We start from the raw sequence: 16,954 nt of genomic DNA on the forward strand, positions 1-16,954 counted from the left end.
CACCAAGGGGTGCCAGGAGCCACCAAGGGGTGTCAGCGGCCACCAAGGGGTGACAGGAGCCACTGTGGGGGTCTCAGGGGCCACCAAGGGGTGACAGGAGCCACTGTGGGGGTCTCAGGGGCCACCAAGGGGTGACAGGAGCCACTGAGGGGTGACAGGAGCCACCGGGGATTGTCAGCGGCCACCGGGGGGTGTCAGGGGCCACCAAGGGGTGACAGGAGCCACCAAGGGGTGACAGGAGCCACTAAGGGGTGTCAGGAGCCACCAAGGAGTGTCAGCGGCCACCAAGGGGTGTCAGAAGCCGGGAGGTCCCTATGGGGGTCTCGGGCGGTCCCCACGGGGGTCCCGGGCAGGGGGGAACCGCAGCCCCAATTCCTGCCCTGCACCCCCCGCGCCCCCCGGGATGGGGACAGAGCCCCCGGGGACCCCCGGGGACCCCCGGGCTGGGCAGGGCCGCGCTCCCGGTGCCGGCAGCACCCCCGGGCCCGCAGCTCCGGCTCCTCCCGGGGATTTTCCACCGGGAACCGGCTCGGCCGTGGGGGCTCGGGGGTGGCAGCACCGGGGAACCGGGACCCCCCCCAAACCTCCCGGACCCCCTCCGGGAGCATCGCGGGGTCCCGCCCGCCCCCCAAACCCCCCCAGACCCCCCAAAAAACCCCCCCAAAGCCCCAGAGCAGCGCCGGGGTCCCGTGCGAACCCCACCCGGGCTGTCCCGTGGGAGCGGGCGCGGCCGGGCTGAGTCACGGCCGAGGAATCCCCGCGGGGCGAGGCCCGGGAGTGACTCAGCCCGAGCGGGGCTGGGCCGAGCCAGGCCGGGCCGGGCTCCCCCGGGACCCCCCAGATCCGGGCCGGGCTCCCCCGGGACCCCCCAGATCCGGGCCGGGCCCTCGGGGTCTCTCCGGGAGGGACCCCCGGAGCAGGGAACGACCCCCAGAGCCCCGTCCTGAGAGGCAGCAAAGCCAAAATCCCGCGGTTCCCCCTCCTCGTGTCCCTCCCCAGCCCTGGGGGGATTTGGGGGGTCGGGAAGGAGGAGACCCCCGCCAGGGACCCCAAAAAACCCGGGGTGTTCCCTTCCGGCGGGGAGGGGGAAACCACCCACCCCCCTGTCCTGGCTGCTGCCCACCCGTGCTGTGGTGTCACCCCTGTCCCCAGTGTCACCCCTGTCCCCAGTGTCCCTCTGTCCCCAGTGCCACCCCTGTCCCCAGTGTCCCTCTGTCCCCAGTGTCACCCCTGTCTCCAGTGCCACCCCTGTCCCCAGTGTCCCTCTGTCCCCAGTGTCACCCCTGTCTCCAGTGTCACTCCTGTCCCCAGTGTCACCCCTGTCCCCAGTGCCACCCCTGTCCCCAGTGTCCCTCTGTCCCCAGTGTCACCCCTGTCCCCAGTGCCACCCCTGTCCCCAGTGTCCCTCTGTCCCCAGTGTCACCCCTGTCCCCAGTGCCACCCCTGTCCCCAGTGTCCCTCTGTGCCCCGGAGCGCAGGCTCAGCCCCGGGGGCTGCAGGAGGACCAGGACACGTCCCCCCCTGGCAGGGGGACACAAACGACCCCGCTGCCACCCCCAGCCCCAAAATATCCCCCTGTTTTGGGGTCACCACCCCCTGCCCCGGGGGCATCGGTGCCCCCCAGCGAAGCTGGCACGGGGCAGGGGCGGTTTTGGGGGTGCCCCGGTTTGGGGGCGATCCCAGCGCCTGCCGCTAATGGGATCACACAGCTCGTTAGGCAAAAATGGGGCGCGGGCGAAACCCGAGGTGCGAGGAGCTGCTGGGAAAGCCTGGGGGGCTGGGGACTGCCGGGGGGGCACTGCCGCCCCTGCCGGGCTATAAAAACCCTCCGAGCCACCGGCACCGCACCCCGAGCCCTCGGCGGAGCGGAGCAGAGCGGAGCTGACCCGGTGAGTCCCTGCTGCCCTTCCTCCCTCAGCTGCACCCCAAAAACTGCCCCGGGGCTGATCCCGGGCTGGGGACAGCCCTGGCTGTGCCCCCCGGGCTGGGGACAGACCGTGCTGTGTCCCCCTGGCTGTTCTGTGCCCCCCGGGCCATGCTGTGCCCCCCGGGCTGGGGACAGCCCTGGCTGTGCCCCCAGGCTGAGGACAGCCCTGGCTGTGCCCCCAGGCTGGGGACAGCCCTGGCTGTGCCCCCCGGGCTGGGGACAGACCGTGATGTGTCCCCCGGGCTGGGGACAGTCCTGGCTGTGCCCCCCGGGTGAGGGCAGGTTTTTTTCCTGATCCTGGCTGAATTCTGGGGTTCTGTTTAAGTTTTCCCCTAAATCCTGTGACCCCCGGCTGAGGACAGCCCTGGCTGTGTCCCCTGGCCGGTGCTGTGGCCCCCAGGCTGAGCCAGCCCGTGCTGTGTCCCCCCGTGTCCCCAGGCTGTCCCCAGGCTGTCCCCAGGCTGACCCAGCCCCTGCTGTGTCCCCCCCGTGTCCCCCCCGTGTCCCCAGGCTGTCCCCAGGCTGTCCCCAGGCTGACCCAACCCCTGCTGTGTCCCCAGGCTGTCCCCAGGCTGTCCCCAGGCTGTCCCCAGGCTGAACCAGCCCGTGCTGTGTCCCCCCCCCATGTCCCCAGGCTGTCCCCAGGCTGTCCCCAGGCTGACGACAGCCCTGGCTGTACCCCTCAGGCTGACCCAGCCCCTGCTGTGTCCCCAGGCTGTCCCCAGGCTGTCCCCATGGCGTGTCCCCTGGAGCAGGCGATGGCCGTGATGGTCACCACCTTCCACAAGTACTCGGGCAAGGAGGGTGACAAGTTCAAGCTCAGCAAGGCCGAGCTCAAGGAGCTGCTCAACAAGGAGCTGCCCATCTTCGGGAGCGTGAGTGACCGCGGGGACACTGCTGGGGGGACAGGAGGGGACCGGGCCACCCCCGGGCCACCCCCGGACCAGGGGGGCTCTGAAATTCCTTGGTGGGTTCATCCCGCAGGGAAATGCCCCGGGGAAAGCCCTGGGGAGGAGGAGGAGGAGGAGGAGGAGGAGGAGGAGGAGGAGGAGGGACGAGGCCTCGAGGGGCTCAGCCCCAAGGAAAATCTGTTTTTTGTTTTAAACCCACAGAAACATTTTGTTCGGCAAAGGAAATCACGCTCCAATTTCTTTCTTTTTTTTTTCTCCCCTCATAATTTTCTTTTTCTTTAACCCCCCCACTTCCCTTTCCTGCCTTGTGGTTTCAACAGGGAGGCAATTTTTAAAATATATAAATATATATATATATTAAAAATATAGAAATAATATATATTTATATATATTTATATATAAATATATATATAAAATATATATTAATATATAGATATATATTTATATATAAATATATTAAAATTATATTTGTATATATAAATATATATATACAAATTTAATATTATATATACAAATTTACATATACAAATATATAATATAATTTATATTATATATACAAGTTTATATATACAAATATAAACTATATATAAAATATTAAAAATATAGAAAATATAGAAAAATATAGAAAAATATAAAAATATAAAAATATAAATATATAAAAATATATAAATAGAAAAATATATAAATATAAATATATAAAATAGAAAAATATATAAATATAAATATATAAAATAGAAAAATATATTTATATATTTATATATAAAAAATAAAAATAAAAATAAAAATATACAAAAATATAATTAATTAATTAATTAATTAATTAATTAAATATACAAATGAATTTTTTCCCAAATATTTCCACACCCAGCGGCATTTTTGACACTTTTGGGCACCGCCAAGAGGGAAAGGGGCAGAGAAGGGGCAGCGGGGTGGGAAGGGGCCGCCCCTCACCCCAAACCCTTTTCTCCCCCGGACAGAAACAAATGGACGAGGCCGAGTTCAAGCGCCTGATGAACGACCTGGACCACAACAAGGACAGCGAGGTGGATTTCAAGGAGTACGTTTGTTTCCTGGCCTGCGTCACCATGGGCTTCAACGAGTTCTTCAAGGACGACCCCAGCAAGCAGCACCGCAGGAAGTGAGCGCTGCCTGCGCCAAACGAGGCGCGCAATAAAAGCTTTGCCCTGAGCCTGGCCCAGTTCTGGGCTTTTGTTCGGGGTTTTCCCTGATCCTGGTTGAGTTTTGGGTTCTGTTTGGGCTTTTCCCCCGTCCCAGATGAGTTCTGGGGTTCTGTTCAGGTTTTCCCTCAATCCTGGCCGAGTTCTGAGGTTCTGTTTAGTTTTTTTCCTGAGCCTGGTTGAGTTCTGGGCTTTTGTTCGGGATTTTCCCTGATCCTGGTTCAGTTCTGGGGCTCTGTTCAGGTTTTTTCCTGATCCTGGCTGAATTTTGGGGTTCTGTTTAGGTTTTCCCTCAATCCTGGTCGAGTTCTGGGCTTTTGTTCAGGATTTCCCCCCATCCCAGATGAGTTCTGGGCTTCTGTTCAGGTTTTCCCTCAATCCTGGCCGAGTTCTGAGGTTCTGTTTAGTTTTTTTCCTGATCCTGGTTGAGTTCTGGGCTTCTCTTTGGGCTTTTCCCCCATCCCAGCTGAGTTCTGGGCTTCTGTTCAGGTTTTTTCCTGATCCTGGTTGAATTCTGGGTTTTTGTTCGGGCTTTTCCCCCATCCCAGATGAGTTTTGGGGTTCTCTTCAGGCTTTCCCTCAATCCTGGCTCTGCTCCAGGGGCTCTGTTCAGGCTTTTCCCTGATCCCAGCTGAGTTCTGGGGCTCTGTTCAGGTTTTTTCCTGATCCTGGTTGAGTTTTGGGGTTCTCTTCAGGCTTTCCCCCAATCCCAGCTGAGTTTTGGGGCTCTGTTGAGGTTTTCCCTCAATCCTGTCCCAGTTTTGGGGCTCTGCCGGGTCTCTCCCCAATCCTGGCTCAGTTTTGGGGGTTCTGTTGAGGTTTTCCCTCAATCCTGGCTCAGTTTTGGGGCTCTGCCCGGTCTCCCCCCAATCTCAGCTCAGTTTTGGGGCTCTGTTCAAGTTTTTCCTCAGTCTCAGCTCAGTTTTGGGGCCCCGTTGAGGTTTTCCCCCAGCTCTGTCCCAGTTTTGGGGCTCTGCCGGGTCTCTCCCCAACCCTGGCTCAGTTTTGGGGCTCTGCTCAGTCTCTCCCCCAATCTCAGCTCAGTTTTGGGGATTCTGTTGAGGTTTTTCCCCAATCCTGGCTCAGTTTTGGGACTCTGCCCGCTCTCCCCAATCTCAGCTCAGTTTTGGGGCTCTGTTCAGGTTTTTTCCTGATCCTGGTTGAATTTTGAGGTTCTATTCAGGTTTTCCCTCAATCCTGTCCCGGTTTTGGGGCTCTGTTCAGCTTTTCCCCCAATCCTGTCCCGGTTTTGGGGCTCTGCCCGCTCTCCCCAATCTCAGCTCAGTTCTGGGGCTCTGTTCAGGTTTTTTCCTGATCCTGGTTGAGTTTGGAGGTTCTATTCAGCTTTTCCCTCAATCCTGTCCCAGTTTTGGGGCTCTGCCCACTCTTCCCAGCCCTGTCCCAGTTTCGGGGCTCTGTTGAGGTTTTCCCCCAATCCTGGCTCAGTTTTGGGGGTTCTATTGAGTTTTTTCCCCCAATCCTGTCCCGGTTTTGGGGCTCTGCCCACTCTTCCCAGCCCTGTCCCAGTTTCGGGGCTCTGTTGAGGTTTTCCCCCAATCCTGGCTCAGTTTTGGGGGTTCTATTGAGTTTTTCCCCCAGCCCTGTCCCGGTTTTGGGGCTCTGCCCGCTCTCCCAGCCCTGCCCACGCCCCGGGGCTCGGTGCCCGCGGGCAGCGGGCTCAGCGTGACTCACGCCCTCCTGCAGCTCCCTGGGATTTTCCATGGGCGGGGTTTTACTGCAGCAGCTTTTTATTCATTTTTATTTATTTATTGGAGCAGCTTGGAGCACAACCAGCCCTTGGGTGTCCCCCGGAACGTTCTGCTCAGAGCAGAGGGGCTTTGCTGAGTCCCTCCAGGTCCTCTCTGTGCCCTTCCAGGTCCTCTCCAAGGCCCTCAAATCTTTCCTGAGCCCTTCCAGGTCCTCTCCAAGGCCCTCAAATCTTTCTTGAACCCTTCCAGGTCCTTCCTGAGCCCTTCCAGGTCCTCCCCAAGGCCCTCAAATCTTTCCTGAGCCCCTCCAGGTCCTCTCTGAGCCCTTCCAGGTCCTCCCCAAGCCCCCAGGTCTATCCTGAACCCTTCTAGGTCCTTCCCAAGGCCCTCAAATCTTTTCTGAGCCCTTCCAGGTCCTCTCTGAGCACTCCCAGGTCCTCTCTGAGCCCCCAGGTCCTTTCTGAACCCTTCTAGGTCCTCTCCAAGGCCCTCAAATCTTTCCTGAGCCCTTCCAGGTCCTTCCTGAGCCCTTCCAGATCCTCCCCAAGGCCCTCAAATCTTTTCTGAACCCTTCCAGGTCCTCTCTGAGCCCTTCCAGGTCCTCTCCAAGGCCCTCAAACCTTTCCTGAGCCCTTCCAGGTCCTCTCTGAGCCCCCAGGTCCTCCCCAAGGCCCTCAAATCTTTTCTGAGCCCTTCCAGGTCCTTCCAGGAGCTCCAAACTTTCCCTGCCCATTCTCAGGCCCTTTTTAAAGCCCCCCCGGAGCTCCCGGGAATTCCCAGCCCCTCACGGGTGCCGAGGCTCAGCCCGGGGGGCTCCTCCTGCCCAAATCTACAAAACCCCCCCGAGCTGGGGAGGCCCCGAGGGGGTCTGGGGGAGCTTCCCCGCCCCCCTGAGCGCCGGAGCCACCCGAGCTTCGTCCCCTTTTTTGTCACTTTGTCACTCTGAGGGGTCTGGGGGACTCTCGGGGGTTTTGCCGGGGCTGGGGGGTGGAAGGTGCCGGTTCCTGGAGCCCCCCGCAGCCCCCGGGGCCGGGCAGGAGGCACCGGAACGGCTCCGTTACACAACGGGGACGCCGCCCCCGCCGCCGGCAAACAGAAATCGCTGCCAGGCGACTGCAAAACAGCAAAAAAATCCCAAAAATCCCTCGGCACCAGCCCGGCTCCGCAACGCCCCCGCGGCCAAACCCTGCCGGGCCCCGGCCATCCCCGGGGGCGCTGCCAGGGTGGCACCGGGGGTCGCGGTGCCCACCCGGGCATCCCCAGCCCCAGGGATTCTCCCGGCCCTGGTGGTCCCTGGCCACCCCAAGGGCGCGTTTTGCCCCTCCTAACCCAGCCCAGCCCCCCTTGGCAGCTCCCGGGGTTTCCTTTCTCCTCCTTTTCTCCTTTTCCAGCCGTGGCCGGGGGGGTTTGGGCTCGGCGCTGCCTCCCCGGCCGGGTGTGGCCGGGCCGGGTTATAAATTCCAGGGCCCGGTTCCCGCTCCCCTTCCGCCCTGCCCGCCCTCCTCCGGCCCGCCGGAGCTCTCGGTGAGTCGGGGTTCTCCCCACGTTCCCCCTCCAGGGTCCCCCGGCTGGGATTTCCCCCCGGGGCGGGGCGGGAGGTTCCTGCTCTGGGGGCCGGGGATCCGCGTTCCCCTGCCCGGTGAAAAATTCGCGTTCTCCTCTCCGGTGAAATCCGCGTTCTCCCGGTACAATCCCCGTTCCCCTGCCCGGTGCAATCCCCGTTCTCCCGGTGAAATCCGCGTTCTCCCGGTGAAATCCGCGTTCTCCCGGTGAAATCCGCGTTCTCCCGGTGCAATCCCCGTTCTCCCGGTGAAATCCCCGTTCCCCCGCCTGGTGAAAAAATCCCCGTTCCCCTGCCCGGTGAAATCCCCGTTCTCCCGGTGAAATCCCTGTTCCCTCGCCTGGTGAAAAAATCCGCGTTCCCCCTGCCCGGTGAAAAAATCCGCGTTCCCCTGCCCGGTGCAATCCCTGTTCTCCCGGTACAATCCCCGTTCCCCTGCCCGGTGAAAAAATCCGCGTTTCCCCTGCCCAGTGAAAAAATCCGCGTTCTCCTGCCCGGTGCAATCCCTGTTCTCCCGGTGCAATCCCCGTTCTCCTCCCCGGTGCAATCCCCGTTCTCCCGGTAAAATCCCCGTTCTCCCGGTCCAATCCCCGTTCTCCCAGTTCAATCCCCGTTCTCCCGGTCCAATCCCCGTTCTCCCGGTCCAATCCCCGTTCCACCCGCGAGAGCCCCAAAACCTCCGGAGCCCTTCCCCGCCCCGGGGGCTGCGCCCTCCCGGTCCCCCCCTCACTTCTGGGGCTTTCCCAGCCCGGAGCGAACGGCGATTCCCGGGACACCCCGAGGACACCGAACCCCCGTGTCCCCCCCGTGTCCCCCCCAGGTTGTCCCCATGGCGTGTCCCCTGGAGCAGGCGCTGGCCGTGGTGGTCGCCACCTTCCACAAATACTCGGGCAAGGAGGGCGACAAGTACAAGCTCAGCAAGGCCGAGCTCAAGGAGCTGCTCATGAAGGAGCTGCCGAGTTTCAGCGTGAGTGCCGCGGGGAATTCCGCAATTCCGCGGCTCGGGGGACGCGCAAAAACCCCGATTTTAACTTTTAAATCCCTCCCCATCCTCCCCGCGATTCCGCGGCTCGGGGGACGCGCAAAAACCCGATTTTAATTTTTAAATCCCTCCCTTTCCTCCCCCCAATTCCGCGGCTCGGGGGACGCGCAAAACCCCGATTTTAACTTTTAAATCCCTCCTCCGGACAGAGTCAAAGCAGCGAGGCGAGTCTGCAGAAGCTCATGAGCAACCTGGACGCCAACAGCGACAGCGAGGTGGATTTCCAGGAGTACGTGACCTTCCTGGCCTGCATGGCCATGATGTGCAACGACTTCTTCCAGGACCTGCCGGACAAGACGCCGCGCATGAAGTGAGGGCAGTGCCCGTTGTCCTCCCGTTGTCGTCCCGGTGTCATTTCAATAAATTTGGATCCAAACGAAGCGTTTGGAGCTCTGGGGTCTCTCTGGCTGGGCTGGGGGAAGCTGCCGTTCCCCTCCCCGGTGGAGCGGGAGGGATCCCGGGCTGGCTCCGGTTCTGTCCCGGCCCGGCTCCGGTTCTGTCCCGGTCTCTGGGCGGGCGCTGCTGCCCCGGAGCCGCTCCGGTCCCGCGGGGATTAACGGGGGGCGCGGGGGGAACGGAGCCGGGCCGGGACCGCTCCGAGCCGGGACCGCTCCGAGCCGGGACCGCTCCGAGCCGGGACCGCTCCGGGCCGGGACCGCTCCGGGCCGGGACCGCTCCGGGCTGGAACCGCTCCGAGCCGGGACCGCTCCGAGGCGGGACCGCTCCGAGCCGGGACCGCTCCGAGGCGGGACCGATCCGAGCCGGGACCGCTCCGAGGCGGGACCGCTCCGGGCTGGAACCGATCCGAGCCGGGACCGCTCCGGGCCGGGACCGCGCTGCTCCTGCAGGGCCGGGGTCTCTCCCTCACCTCCAGGACCCCGCGCCCCCTCCTCGCCGCCGCTGCCGCGGGGTTTCGGCCGCGTTCCCGCCCGGTTCGTGCGGAGCCGCCGCTTCCCGGCTCCGCCGCTTCCCGCCTCCAATCAAAGCTTTGCGGGCTCCAGATGTGCCACACGCCCCTTCCAGATGTGCGACACGCCCCTTCCAGATGTGCGACACTCCCCTTCCCCCACCCCGCCCCCAGCCCCCCCCAGCTGCTGCCCCCAGCCCCCAGCAGGGCTCTCCCGGTGTTTGGAGTCGTGGGTTCCGTGGTTTCCACGGGATTTGGGGGATTTTGGGGCAGCAAACGGCAGCAGGAGGCCCCACAGTGAGCGCCTGTCCCACCCTCCGTCCCCACGCCCTGCCCTGTCCCCCACGGCACCCAGGTGTCCTTGTCCCCCTCCCCACACCCTGCCCTGTCCCCACGGCACCCAGGTGTCCTTGTCCCCCTCCCCAGGTGCCCTTGTCCCCCTCCCCAGGTGTCCTTGTCCCCCTCCCCACACCCTGCCCTGTCCCCACGGCACCCAGGTGTCCCTGTCCCCCTCCCCAGGTGTCCTTGTCCCCCTTCCCAGGTGTCCTTGTCCCCCTCCCCAGGTGTCCTTGTCCCCCTCCCCAGGTGTCCTTGTCCCCCTCCCCACGCCCCCAGCCATCCCCAGGCCTGTCCCATCCCGTGTCCCTGCCGTGTCACCCGTGTCCCTCTGCCCAGCCCACGCGTGTCCCCTCCCGGTGAGGACGCGCCCGTCCCTGTCCCCAGACCTGTCCCTTTGCCTCCCTCTTTGGCAATTCCGGGTTTTTCTGGCGCCGGTTCCTGGCACCACCGCGGTTTCACCATCGCTGCCCTTCCCGCTCCCCGAAAGGTTTAATGGGGCTGGGGGCTCCTCCCCAGCCTTCCCAGACCCTCGGGGTTCTGCAGCTTGTTCTGGGCACTGGGAGCACTGGGAGCACTGGGGGGGCTCCACGTGAGGCACTGGGAACACTGGGAACACTGGGGGGGCTCCACGTGAGGCACTGGGAACACTGGGAACACAGGGGAGGCTCCACCTGCGGCACTGGGAACACTGGGGGGGCTCCACATGAGGCACTGGGAACACTGGGGACACTGGGGACACTGGGAGGGCTCCATGTGAGGCACTGGGAACACTGGGAATACTGGGGGGGCTCTGCGTGAGGCACTGGGAGCACTGGGAACATGGGGGAGGCTCCACCTGTGGCACTGGGAACACTGGGGGGCTCCGCGTGAGGCACTGGGAACACTGGGAACACTGGGAGCACTGGGAACACTGGGGACACTGGGAGGGCTCCATGTGAGGCACTGGGAACACTGTGGGGGCTCCACCTGTGGCACTGGGAACACCGTGGGGGCTCCACCTGAGACACTGGGAACACTGGGAACACTGGGAACACTGGGAACACTGGGAACACTGGGAACAATGGGAGCACTGGGCAGGCCCAGCCCCCGGCTATCATCGGGCAGCAATTCCAGCTGCCGGGAAGCGCCACCTCCCAGATTTCCCACACCCATGCCCGGATTTGTCCCCAGGGCAATTCGGGTCACACATTCGGGTTTGTCATTTGTGCCCAGGCCCCCCAGATTCGGTGGAACGTTCCCACGGAGGGCTGGGATGTCCTGGCCACCCCTGGCACCTGCCCAGCAGCCAAACCCACCAAATCAGTGCGAAACCCCATCCCCAGCCGGATAAAACCGGCGTCATCCCACTGGAGACCCCCACCCAGAAAATCTCCTTTTCCATCATCCCCATCAAACGCTTGGGGAACGTTCCGGAAAAGCCCTTGTGCCATCACTGACCCCCTCACAAATGTCACTTCTGGCGTTTCCTTGTTTTGCCTGATGAGTTCGGGGTTTCCCCTCCCTGGATAACAATTCCTGGAGCGGGCTGAGGAACCCGAAATCCGAGCCTGGGCGTGCTGGCCTTGCACAACTCCCAAGCCCGCAGGGAACCCGCGGCTGGCACAGCCCGGAGCTCGGGGAGGGGATAAAAGGCGTCGTGCCCTGCTCAGCATCACTCGATCCTCCTGCTGATCCTCCTGCTGATCCTCCTGCTGATCCTCCTGCTGATCCTCCTGCTGATCCTCCTGCGCGTCCTCTGCAGAGCCCAGAACTTCCCCGAGGTGAGCAGCGGCTCCGGGAACGGCGGGGACGGTCCTGGTCCCCGTTTTTCCCTCAGCCCCGCTCTGTTTTTCCCTTCATCCCCATCCCATTTTTCCCTTCATCCCCGCTCTGTTTTTCCCTTCATCCCCGTCCCCATTTTTCCCTTCATCCCTGCACTGTTTTTCCCTTCATCCCCATCCCTGTTTTCCCTTCATCCCCGCTCTGTTTTTCCCTCCATCCCCGCGCTGTTTTTCCCTTCATCCCCATCCCATTTTTCCCTTCATCCCCACGCTGTTTTCCCCTCAGCCCCATCCCCATTTTCCCCTCATCCCCACGCTTTTTCCCTTCATCTCTGCGCTATTTTTCCCTTCATCCCCATCCCATTTTTCCCTTCATCCCCATCCTGTTTTCCCCTCAGCCCCATCCCCATTTTTCCCTTCATCCCCATCCCATTTTTCCCTTCATCCCCGCTCTGTTTTTCCCTCCATTCCCATCCCCATTTTTCCCCTCATCCCCGCTCTGTTTTTCCCTTCATCCCCGCTCTGTTTTTCCCTCCATCCCCATCCCGATTTTTCCCTTCATCCCCGCTCTGTTTTTCCCTTCATCCCCGCTCTGTTTTTCCCTTCCCGGCAGGATGAAAACCGACCTGGAGCTGGCTCTGGAATGCGCCGTCAACGTTTACCACCAGTACGCGGTGCAGCGCCCCGTGGACGATTACCTGAGCAAGGGAGAGTTCTCCAAGCTGCTCAAGGAGACGGCCGGGCCCTTCCTGAGGAACACGGCGCCGGTGAGACCCGGAGGGACGGGATAATGGGATAATGGGATAATGGGATAATGGGATAATGGGATACTGGGATGGGATAATGGGATGGGATGAGATGGGATCCATGGGATGGGATAATGGGATGGGATGGGATGGGATGGGATCCATGGGATGGGATAATGGGATGGGATAATGGGATAATGGGATGGGATAATGGGATGGGATCCATGGGATGGGATGGGATGGGATAATGGGATAATGGGATGGGATAATGGGATTGGGTGGGATGGGATGGGATAATGGGATGGGATGAGATGGGATCCATGGGATAGGATAATGGGATGGGATGGGATGGGATACTGGGATGGGATACTGGGATGGAATGGGATGGGTGGGAAGGGTCCTGGAAGCTCCTCTCACCCCGGCAGTGTCAGGCAGGGCCGCCTCCCGCTAGGTTGGGTCACTCAGAGCTCATCCTTGGACACTTCCAGGGACGGAGGAGCCCAGCGCGGGTTCCTTGGGGATGGGGGCGGCCGGGAGCTTCCCAAAGGGAGGGATGGGGGGTTTTTTTTGGGGGTGTTCAGCCCCCAACTCTTCTCCTTGGTGTCCCCCCACAGCCCAACACCAGCACCGACCGCTACATCGCGCAGCTCTTCGCCAAGGCCGACGCCAACCACGACGGGCGCCTCAAGTTCACCGAGTTCCTGACCACGCTGAGCCAAGTGGCCATCAATGCCCACAACAGGTCCCATGAGGGCCCTGGTGGTCACCACGGCCACGGGCCTGACCATAGCCATGACCATGACCACGACCACGGCCACGGGCCCGGCCACCGTCACTGAAATGGGAGCATCTCCGAGCCACGGGACCCGGTGTCCCCCCAGCCTTGCCTGTACCCAACCCTTTGTCACCTTCCCCTTCTCTGTGGCGTTGAAATAAAATCTCCTCCTCTGAGCACCAAACCCGTCCGTGTTCCGTGTCCTGGGGGCTCCAGGGAGGGGGTGACGCCTGCCCAGGCCGTGATTAAACACGGGAAAAGCAACGGGGAGGGGACAGTGACACAGGGGGGGCTTGTTCTGGGCTGAGAGGGGGTCAGGGCGAGGTGTTGGGGGTCCCCACTGAGCAGCACAGGGCTCCTGGAGGGTGTCAGATCCTAGGGTGACCCCAAATGCCTTCCCAAGCCTGGGCAGGGGGTGGGGGGCAGCGTCCCGTGAGTCTGGGGGCTCCTGGGTTGCACGGGGGCGCTCCCGGCCCTGCCTGTCCCAGCTGGGGGGGGTCCATGCCCAGGACTCTGCCAAGAACCAGCCCTGGAACTGGGGGTGCCACATTCTGGGGGTGCCACATCCCAGGAGTTTCACATCTCAAGGGTGTCACATTCTGGGGGTGCCACATTCTGGGGGTGTCACATTCTGGGAGTGTCAGATCCCAACAGTGTCACATTCTGGGGGTGCCACATCCCAGGGGTGTCAGATGTCAAGGGTGTCACATTCTGAGGGTGCCACACCTGCACAGGTGTCAGATCCCAAGGGTGTCACTTTCTGGAGGTGTCACATCCCAGGCGTGCCACTTTCCCAGGCTTGTGTGAGGTGTTTTTGTAAGACCCCAAAACAACCCAGCAGCCCCAGCAGAGCCAAGAAAGAGGCCGAGGGACTCTGAGGGGCTCTGGGGGGCTTGGGGGGCTCTGGAGGCTCTGGGGGCTCCGGGGGCTCTGGAGGCTCTGGGGGCTCCGGGGGCTCTGGGGGCTCTGGGGGCTCCAGGGGCTCTGGGGGGCTCAGGGGGCTCAGGGGGCTCTGGGGGCTCGGGGGGCTCTGGGGACTCGGGGGGCTCGGGGGGCTCGGGGTGCTCAGGGGGCTCGGGGGGCTCCAGGGGCTCCGGGGGCTCCAGGGGCTCCAGGGGCTCTGGGGGCTCAGGGGGCTCCGGGGGCTCCAGGGGCTCCAGGGGCTCCAGGGGCTCTGGGGACTCGGGGGGCTCTGGGTGCTCGGGGGCTCCAGGGGTTTGGGGAGTTCCAGGTGCTCCAGGGGCTCCGGAGGCCTCCAGGGTCTCCAGGGGCTCTGGGGGCTCAGGGGGCTTGGGGGGCTCAGGGGGCTCGGGGGTCTCGGGGGGCTCTGGGGGCTTGGGAGGCTCCAGGGGCTCGGGGGGCTCAGGGGGCTCGGGGGGCTCCAGGGGCTCTGGGGGCTCCAGGGTCTCCAGGGGCTCTGGGGGCTCAGGGGGCTTGGGGGGCTCAGGGGGCTCTGGAGGCTCGGGGGGCTCTGGGGGCTCCATCCCCGGGAGCTGCTCAGAGGAACGGCCGCTCTGCAGGACCAGTCCAACATTTCACGGTTTGGGACATCCCCCAGGTCACGACACACCTGAAACCCACCTGGGGGCTGGCCCAGGTGTGGAGAGGAGCTCCTGGATGTGCCAGGGAGGGGGCACCGGGTGGGAACCCCCAGGCTCAGGAGGAGCTGACAGTTCCAACATCAGCCAAGACCGGGTGAAACCTGGGATTTTGGGGTTTGGGGTGGTGGCTGCTCTGACTTTGGGGAGCAGCCCTTGTCCCTGGAGGCGAATGTCACTCGCTGTCACCCTGGTGTCACCCGGGCGCCGCTCCCCTTGCAGGGCTGGGTGTCACCAGCTGCCTCCCCCACTGGTTTTAGGGAAAAACTGGGGGAGTTGGGAAAAACTGAGGAAGTTGGGAAAAACTGGGGAATTTGGGAAAAACCGAGGAATTTGGGCAAGGGGCTGCGTGTGGGAGCTGCCACAAGCCCACCAGACGCTTTCCCTGCCAGCTGGGGAACGAGGGTGCAATTCGGGATGGGTGACACCCCAGTTCGGGATGGGTGACACTCGGATTTGGGATGAGTGACACTCCAACTCGGGATGGGTGACTCCAGTTTGGGATGGGTGACTCCAGTTTGGGATGGAGCGGGTCCGGGAAACAAAAGGAGCAATAAAATGAGTCAGGGCTACCGGAATAAAATCGTGCAATGCCCTGGGGACACAGGAGCATCCCCAAACAGGAATGGGCACCCCGGGCTGGGCTGGTCCTTCCCTGTTCCTCCTACCCATTGTCTGCTCTTAAATCTTCCCATTGTCTGCTCGTTCTTGCCCCTAACACAGTGACACAGAGGTGACAATTGCAAAACAGGTGGGACTTCCTGCACCAGCCAGAAAAGACCCCGACTTTGGGTTTGCTCCTGGTTTTGTGCCTGGGTTCCTCCAGAAAATCGCTGGAGCGGGAGCAGAGGTCTGGTACGAATTGAAAACAGTGGAAAATATTCCGGAAAACAAGTTATAAATACAGAGCTGCGTTGTCTTGGGCAGCGTCCAGCCAGTTGGGGTTGTAGAAAACAGAAATTATGTTAAAAATTCATCCGAGGACAAAGCCATCCCTGTTTCCATGCGAAACAGCCAAATTTGCTCCTGAGCCAGCAGGAAAAATGTGCAAATTTTCGGTCCCATTGCAAAACTCCCCAAGTTTAGGCAACTTCTGCCCGAGCGGCCTTGCCCTGCACACCGGGACGTGACACACGCGGGGTTTTTCCCCTCCCTGAGCCCTGTCAGAGGTGATGGAGGGGACAAGGACAACATTTCCAACTCCTGGTGGGTGCAACCAGGAACTGGGAGGGAGGAATGAGGCCGGGAGGGGCTGCGGGGAGCCCGCCTGGCAATTTCCAGGTGCGGGAAAGGCGAGCTCAAGCCGATGCTTGCGGCAGGTGTGGCAGCAGCTCTGATGAAAGAGCTCAGGTATAAAAGGGCTCCTGAGGGCTCCCGGGTCACACCGACGGATCCGTCCCCATCAAACCCTCCTCGAGACCAGGGTGAGTGGGGAGAGGGTGGAAAACGGTGAGGGAGAAGGAATTTGGGATGATCCGACGAGCTCAGGGTGGTGGATTCTCCTTGAGGTAGAGCAGGAGTTTGGTTTGGGTTGGAAAATGGAAAAAATGGAATTTGGGATGATCCGACGAGCTCGGGGCGGTGGAATCTCCTCGGGGTAGAGCGGGAGGTTGGTTTGGGTTGGAAAATGGAGAAAATGGAATTTGGGATGATCTGACGAGCTCAGGGTGGTCGATTCTCCTCAGGGTAGAGCGGGAGGTTGGTTTGGGTTGGGAAATGGAAAAAATGGAATTTGGGATGATCCGACGAGCTCAGGGCGGTCGATTCTCCTCGGGGTAGAGCGGGAGGTTGGTTTGGGTTGGAAAATGGAGAAAATGGAATTTGGGATGATCCGACGAGCTCAGGGTGGTGGATTCTCCTGGGGGTAGAGCGGGAGGTTGGTTTGGGTTGGAAAATGGAGAAAATGGAATTTGGGATGATCTGATGAGCTCGGGGTGGTGGATTCTCCTCGAGGTAGAGCGGGAGGTTGGTTTGGGTTGGAAAATGGAAAAAATGGAATTTGGGATGATCCGATGAGCTCAGGGTGGTCGATTCTCCTCAGGGTAGAGCAGGAGGTTGGTTTGGGTTGGAAAATGGAAAAAATGGGATTTGGGATGATCCGATGAGCTCAGGGTGGTGGATTCTCCTCAGGGTAGAGCGGGAGGTTGGTTTGGGTTGGAAAATGGAAAAAATTGAATTTGGGATGATCCGACGAGCTCAGGGTGGTGGATTCTCCTCAGGGTAGAGCGGGAGGTTGGTTTGGGTTGGAAAACGGAGAAAATGGAATTTGGGATGATTGGATGAGCTCAGGGCAGTGGATTCTCCTCAGGGTAGAGCGGGAGGTTGGTTTGGGTTGGAAAATGGAGAAAATGGAATTTGGGATGATCCGACGAGCTCGGGGCGGTGGATTCTCCTGGGGGTAGAGCGGGAGGTTGGTTTGGGTTGGAAAATGGAAAAAATGGAATTTGGGATGATTGGATGAGCCCAGGGTGGTCAATTCTCCTGGGGGTAGAGCGGGAGGT

The 16,954-nt window shown here is 60.9% G+C and overlaps 4 protein-coding genes across 4 annotated transcripts; all 4 read left to right on the plus strand.

Annotated features, from left to right (window-relative positions):
- The first annotated feature begins 314 nt into the window (after positions 1 to 314).
- LOC134563223 (uncharacterized) lies at positions 315 to 2,618 on the plus strand. The gene is made up of 4 exons (XM_063421074.1): positions 315 to 342; positions 955 to 1,889; positions 2,488 to 2,533; positions 2,614 to 2,618. The coding sequence occupies exons 1-4, from the start codon at positions 315 to 317 to the stop codon at positions 2,616 to 2,618; spliced, it is 1,014 nt and encodes a 337-aa protein (XP_063277144.1).
- A 20-nt stretch (positions 2,619 to 2,638) lies between these two features.
- Positions 2,639 to 4,097, plus strand: LOC134563324 (protein S100-A4-like). Its single transcript, XM_063421193.1, has 2 exons — positions 2,639 to 2,802; positions 3,816 to 4,097. Exons 1-2 carry the CDS (start codon positions 2,662 to 2,664, stop codon positions 3,978 to 3,980), a joined length of 306 nt encoding a protein of 101 aa, XP_063277263.1. The 5' UTR covers positions 2,639 to 2,661; the 3' UTR covers positions 3,981 to 4,097.
- A 3,001-nt stretch (positions 4,098 to 7,098) lies between these two features.
- On the plus strand, positions 7,099 to 8,708 carry LOC134563319 (protein S100-A4-like). Its single transcript, XM_063421187.1, has 3 exons — positions 7,099 to 7,249; positions 8,107 to 8,253; positions 8,478 to 8,708. Exons 2-3 carry the CDS (start codon positions 8,116 to 8,118, stop codon positions 8,640 to 8,642), a joined length of 303 nt encoding a protein of 100 aa, XP_063277257.1. The 5' UTR covers positions 7,099 to 7,249; positions 8,107 to 8,115; the 3' UTR covers positions 8,643 to 8,708.
- Positions 8,709 to 11,170: 2,462 nt separating this feature from the next.
- On the plus strand, positions 11,171 to 13,056 carry LOC134563304 (protein S100-A9-like). The gene is made up of 3 exons (XM_063421175.1): positions 11,171 to 11,334; positions 11,948 to 12,101; positions 12,695 to 13,056. Exons 2-3 carry the CDS (start codon positions 11,949 to 11,951, stop codon positions 12,917 to 12,919), a joined length of 378 nt encoding a protein of 125 aa, XP_063277245.1. The 5' UTR covers positions 11,171 to 11,334; position 11,948; the 3' UTR covers positions 12,920 to 13,056.
- Positions 13,057 to 16,954: the final 3,898 nt, after the last annotated feature.

The sequence above is a fragment of the Prinia subflava genome, chromosome 35, assembly GCF_021018805.1.
Source record: "Prinia subflava isolate CZ2003 ecotype Zambia chromosome 35, Cam_Psub_1.2, whole genome shotgun sequence".
NCBI classification, from domain to species: domain Eukaryota; kingdom Metazoa; phylum Chordata; class Aves; order Passeriformes; family Cisticolidae; genus Prinia; species Prinia subflava.

Bases quoted from the DNA above. Each gene is read 5' to 3' on its own strand.
- LOC134563324 (XM_063421193.1), top strand. From the start codon at position 2,662: ATGGCGTGTCCCCTGGAGCAGGCGATGGCCGTGATGGTCACCACCTTC. The intron at 2,803-3,815 runs GTGAGTGACCGC...TCCCCCGGACAG, and splicing joins AGCTGCCCATCTTCGGGAGC to AAACAAATGGACGAGGCCGA.
- LOC134563319 (XM_063421187.1), top strand. From the start codon at position 8,116: ATGGCGTGTCCCCTGGAGCAGGCGCTGGCCGTGGTGGTCGCCACCTTC. The intron at 8,254-8,477 runs GTGAGTGCCGCG...TCCTCCGGACAG, and splicing joins AGGAGCTGCCGAGTTTCAGC to AGTCAAAGCAGCGAGGCGAG.
- LOC134563223 (XM_063421074.1), top strand. From the start codon at position 315: ATGGGGGTCTCGGGCGGTCCCCACGGGG. The intron at 343-954 runs GTCCCGGGCAGG...CCTGAGAGGCAG, and splicing joins CTCGGGCGGTCCCCACGGGG to CAAAGCCAAAATCCCGCGGT. The intron at 1,890-2,487 runs GTGAGTCCCTGC...CTGTGTCCCCAG, and splicing joins AGCAGAGCGGAGCTGACCCG to GCTGTCCCCAGGCTGTCCCC.
- LOC134563304 (XM_063421175.1), top strand. From the start codon at position 11,949: ATGAAAACCGACCTGGAGCTGGCTCTGGAATGCGCCGTCAACGTTTAC. The intron at 12,102-12,694 runs GTGAGACCCGGA...GTCCCCCCACAG, and splicing joins TCCTGAGGAACACGGCGCCG to CCCAACACCAGCACCGACCG.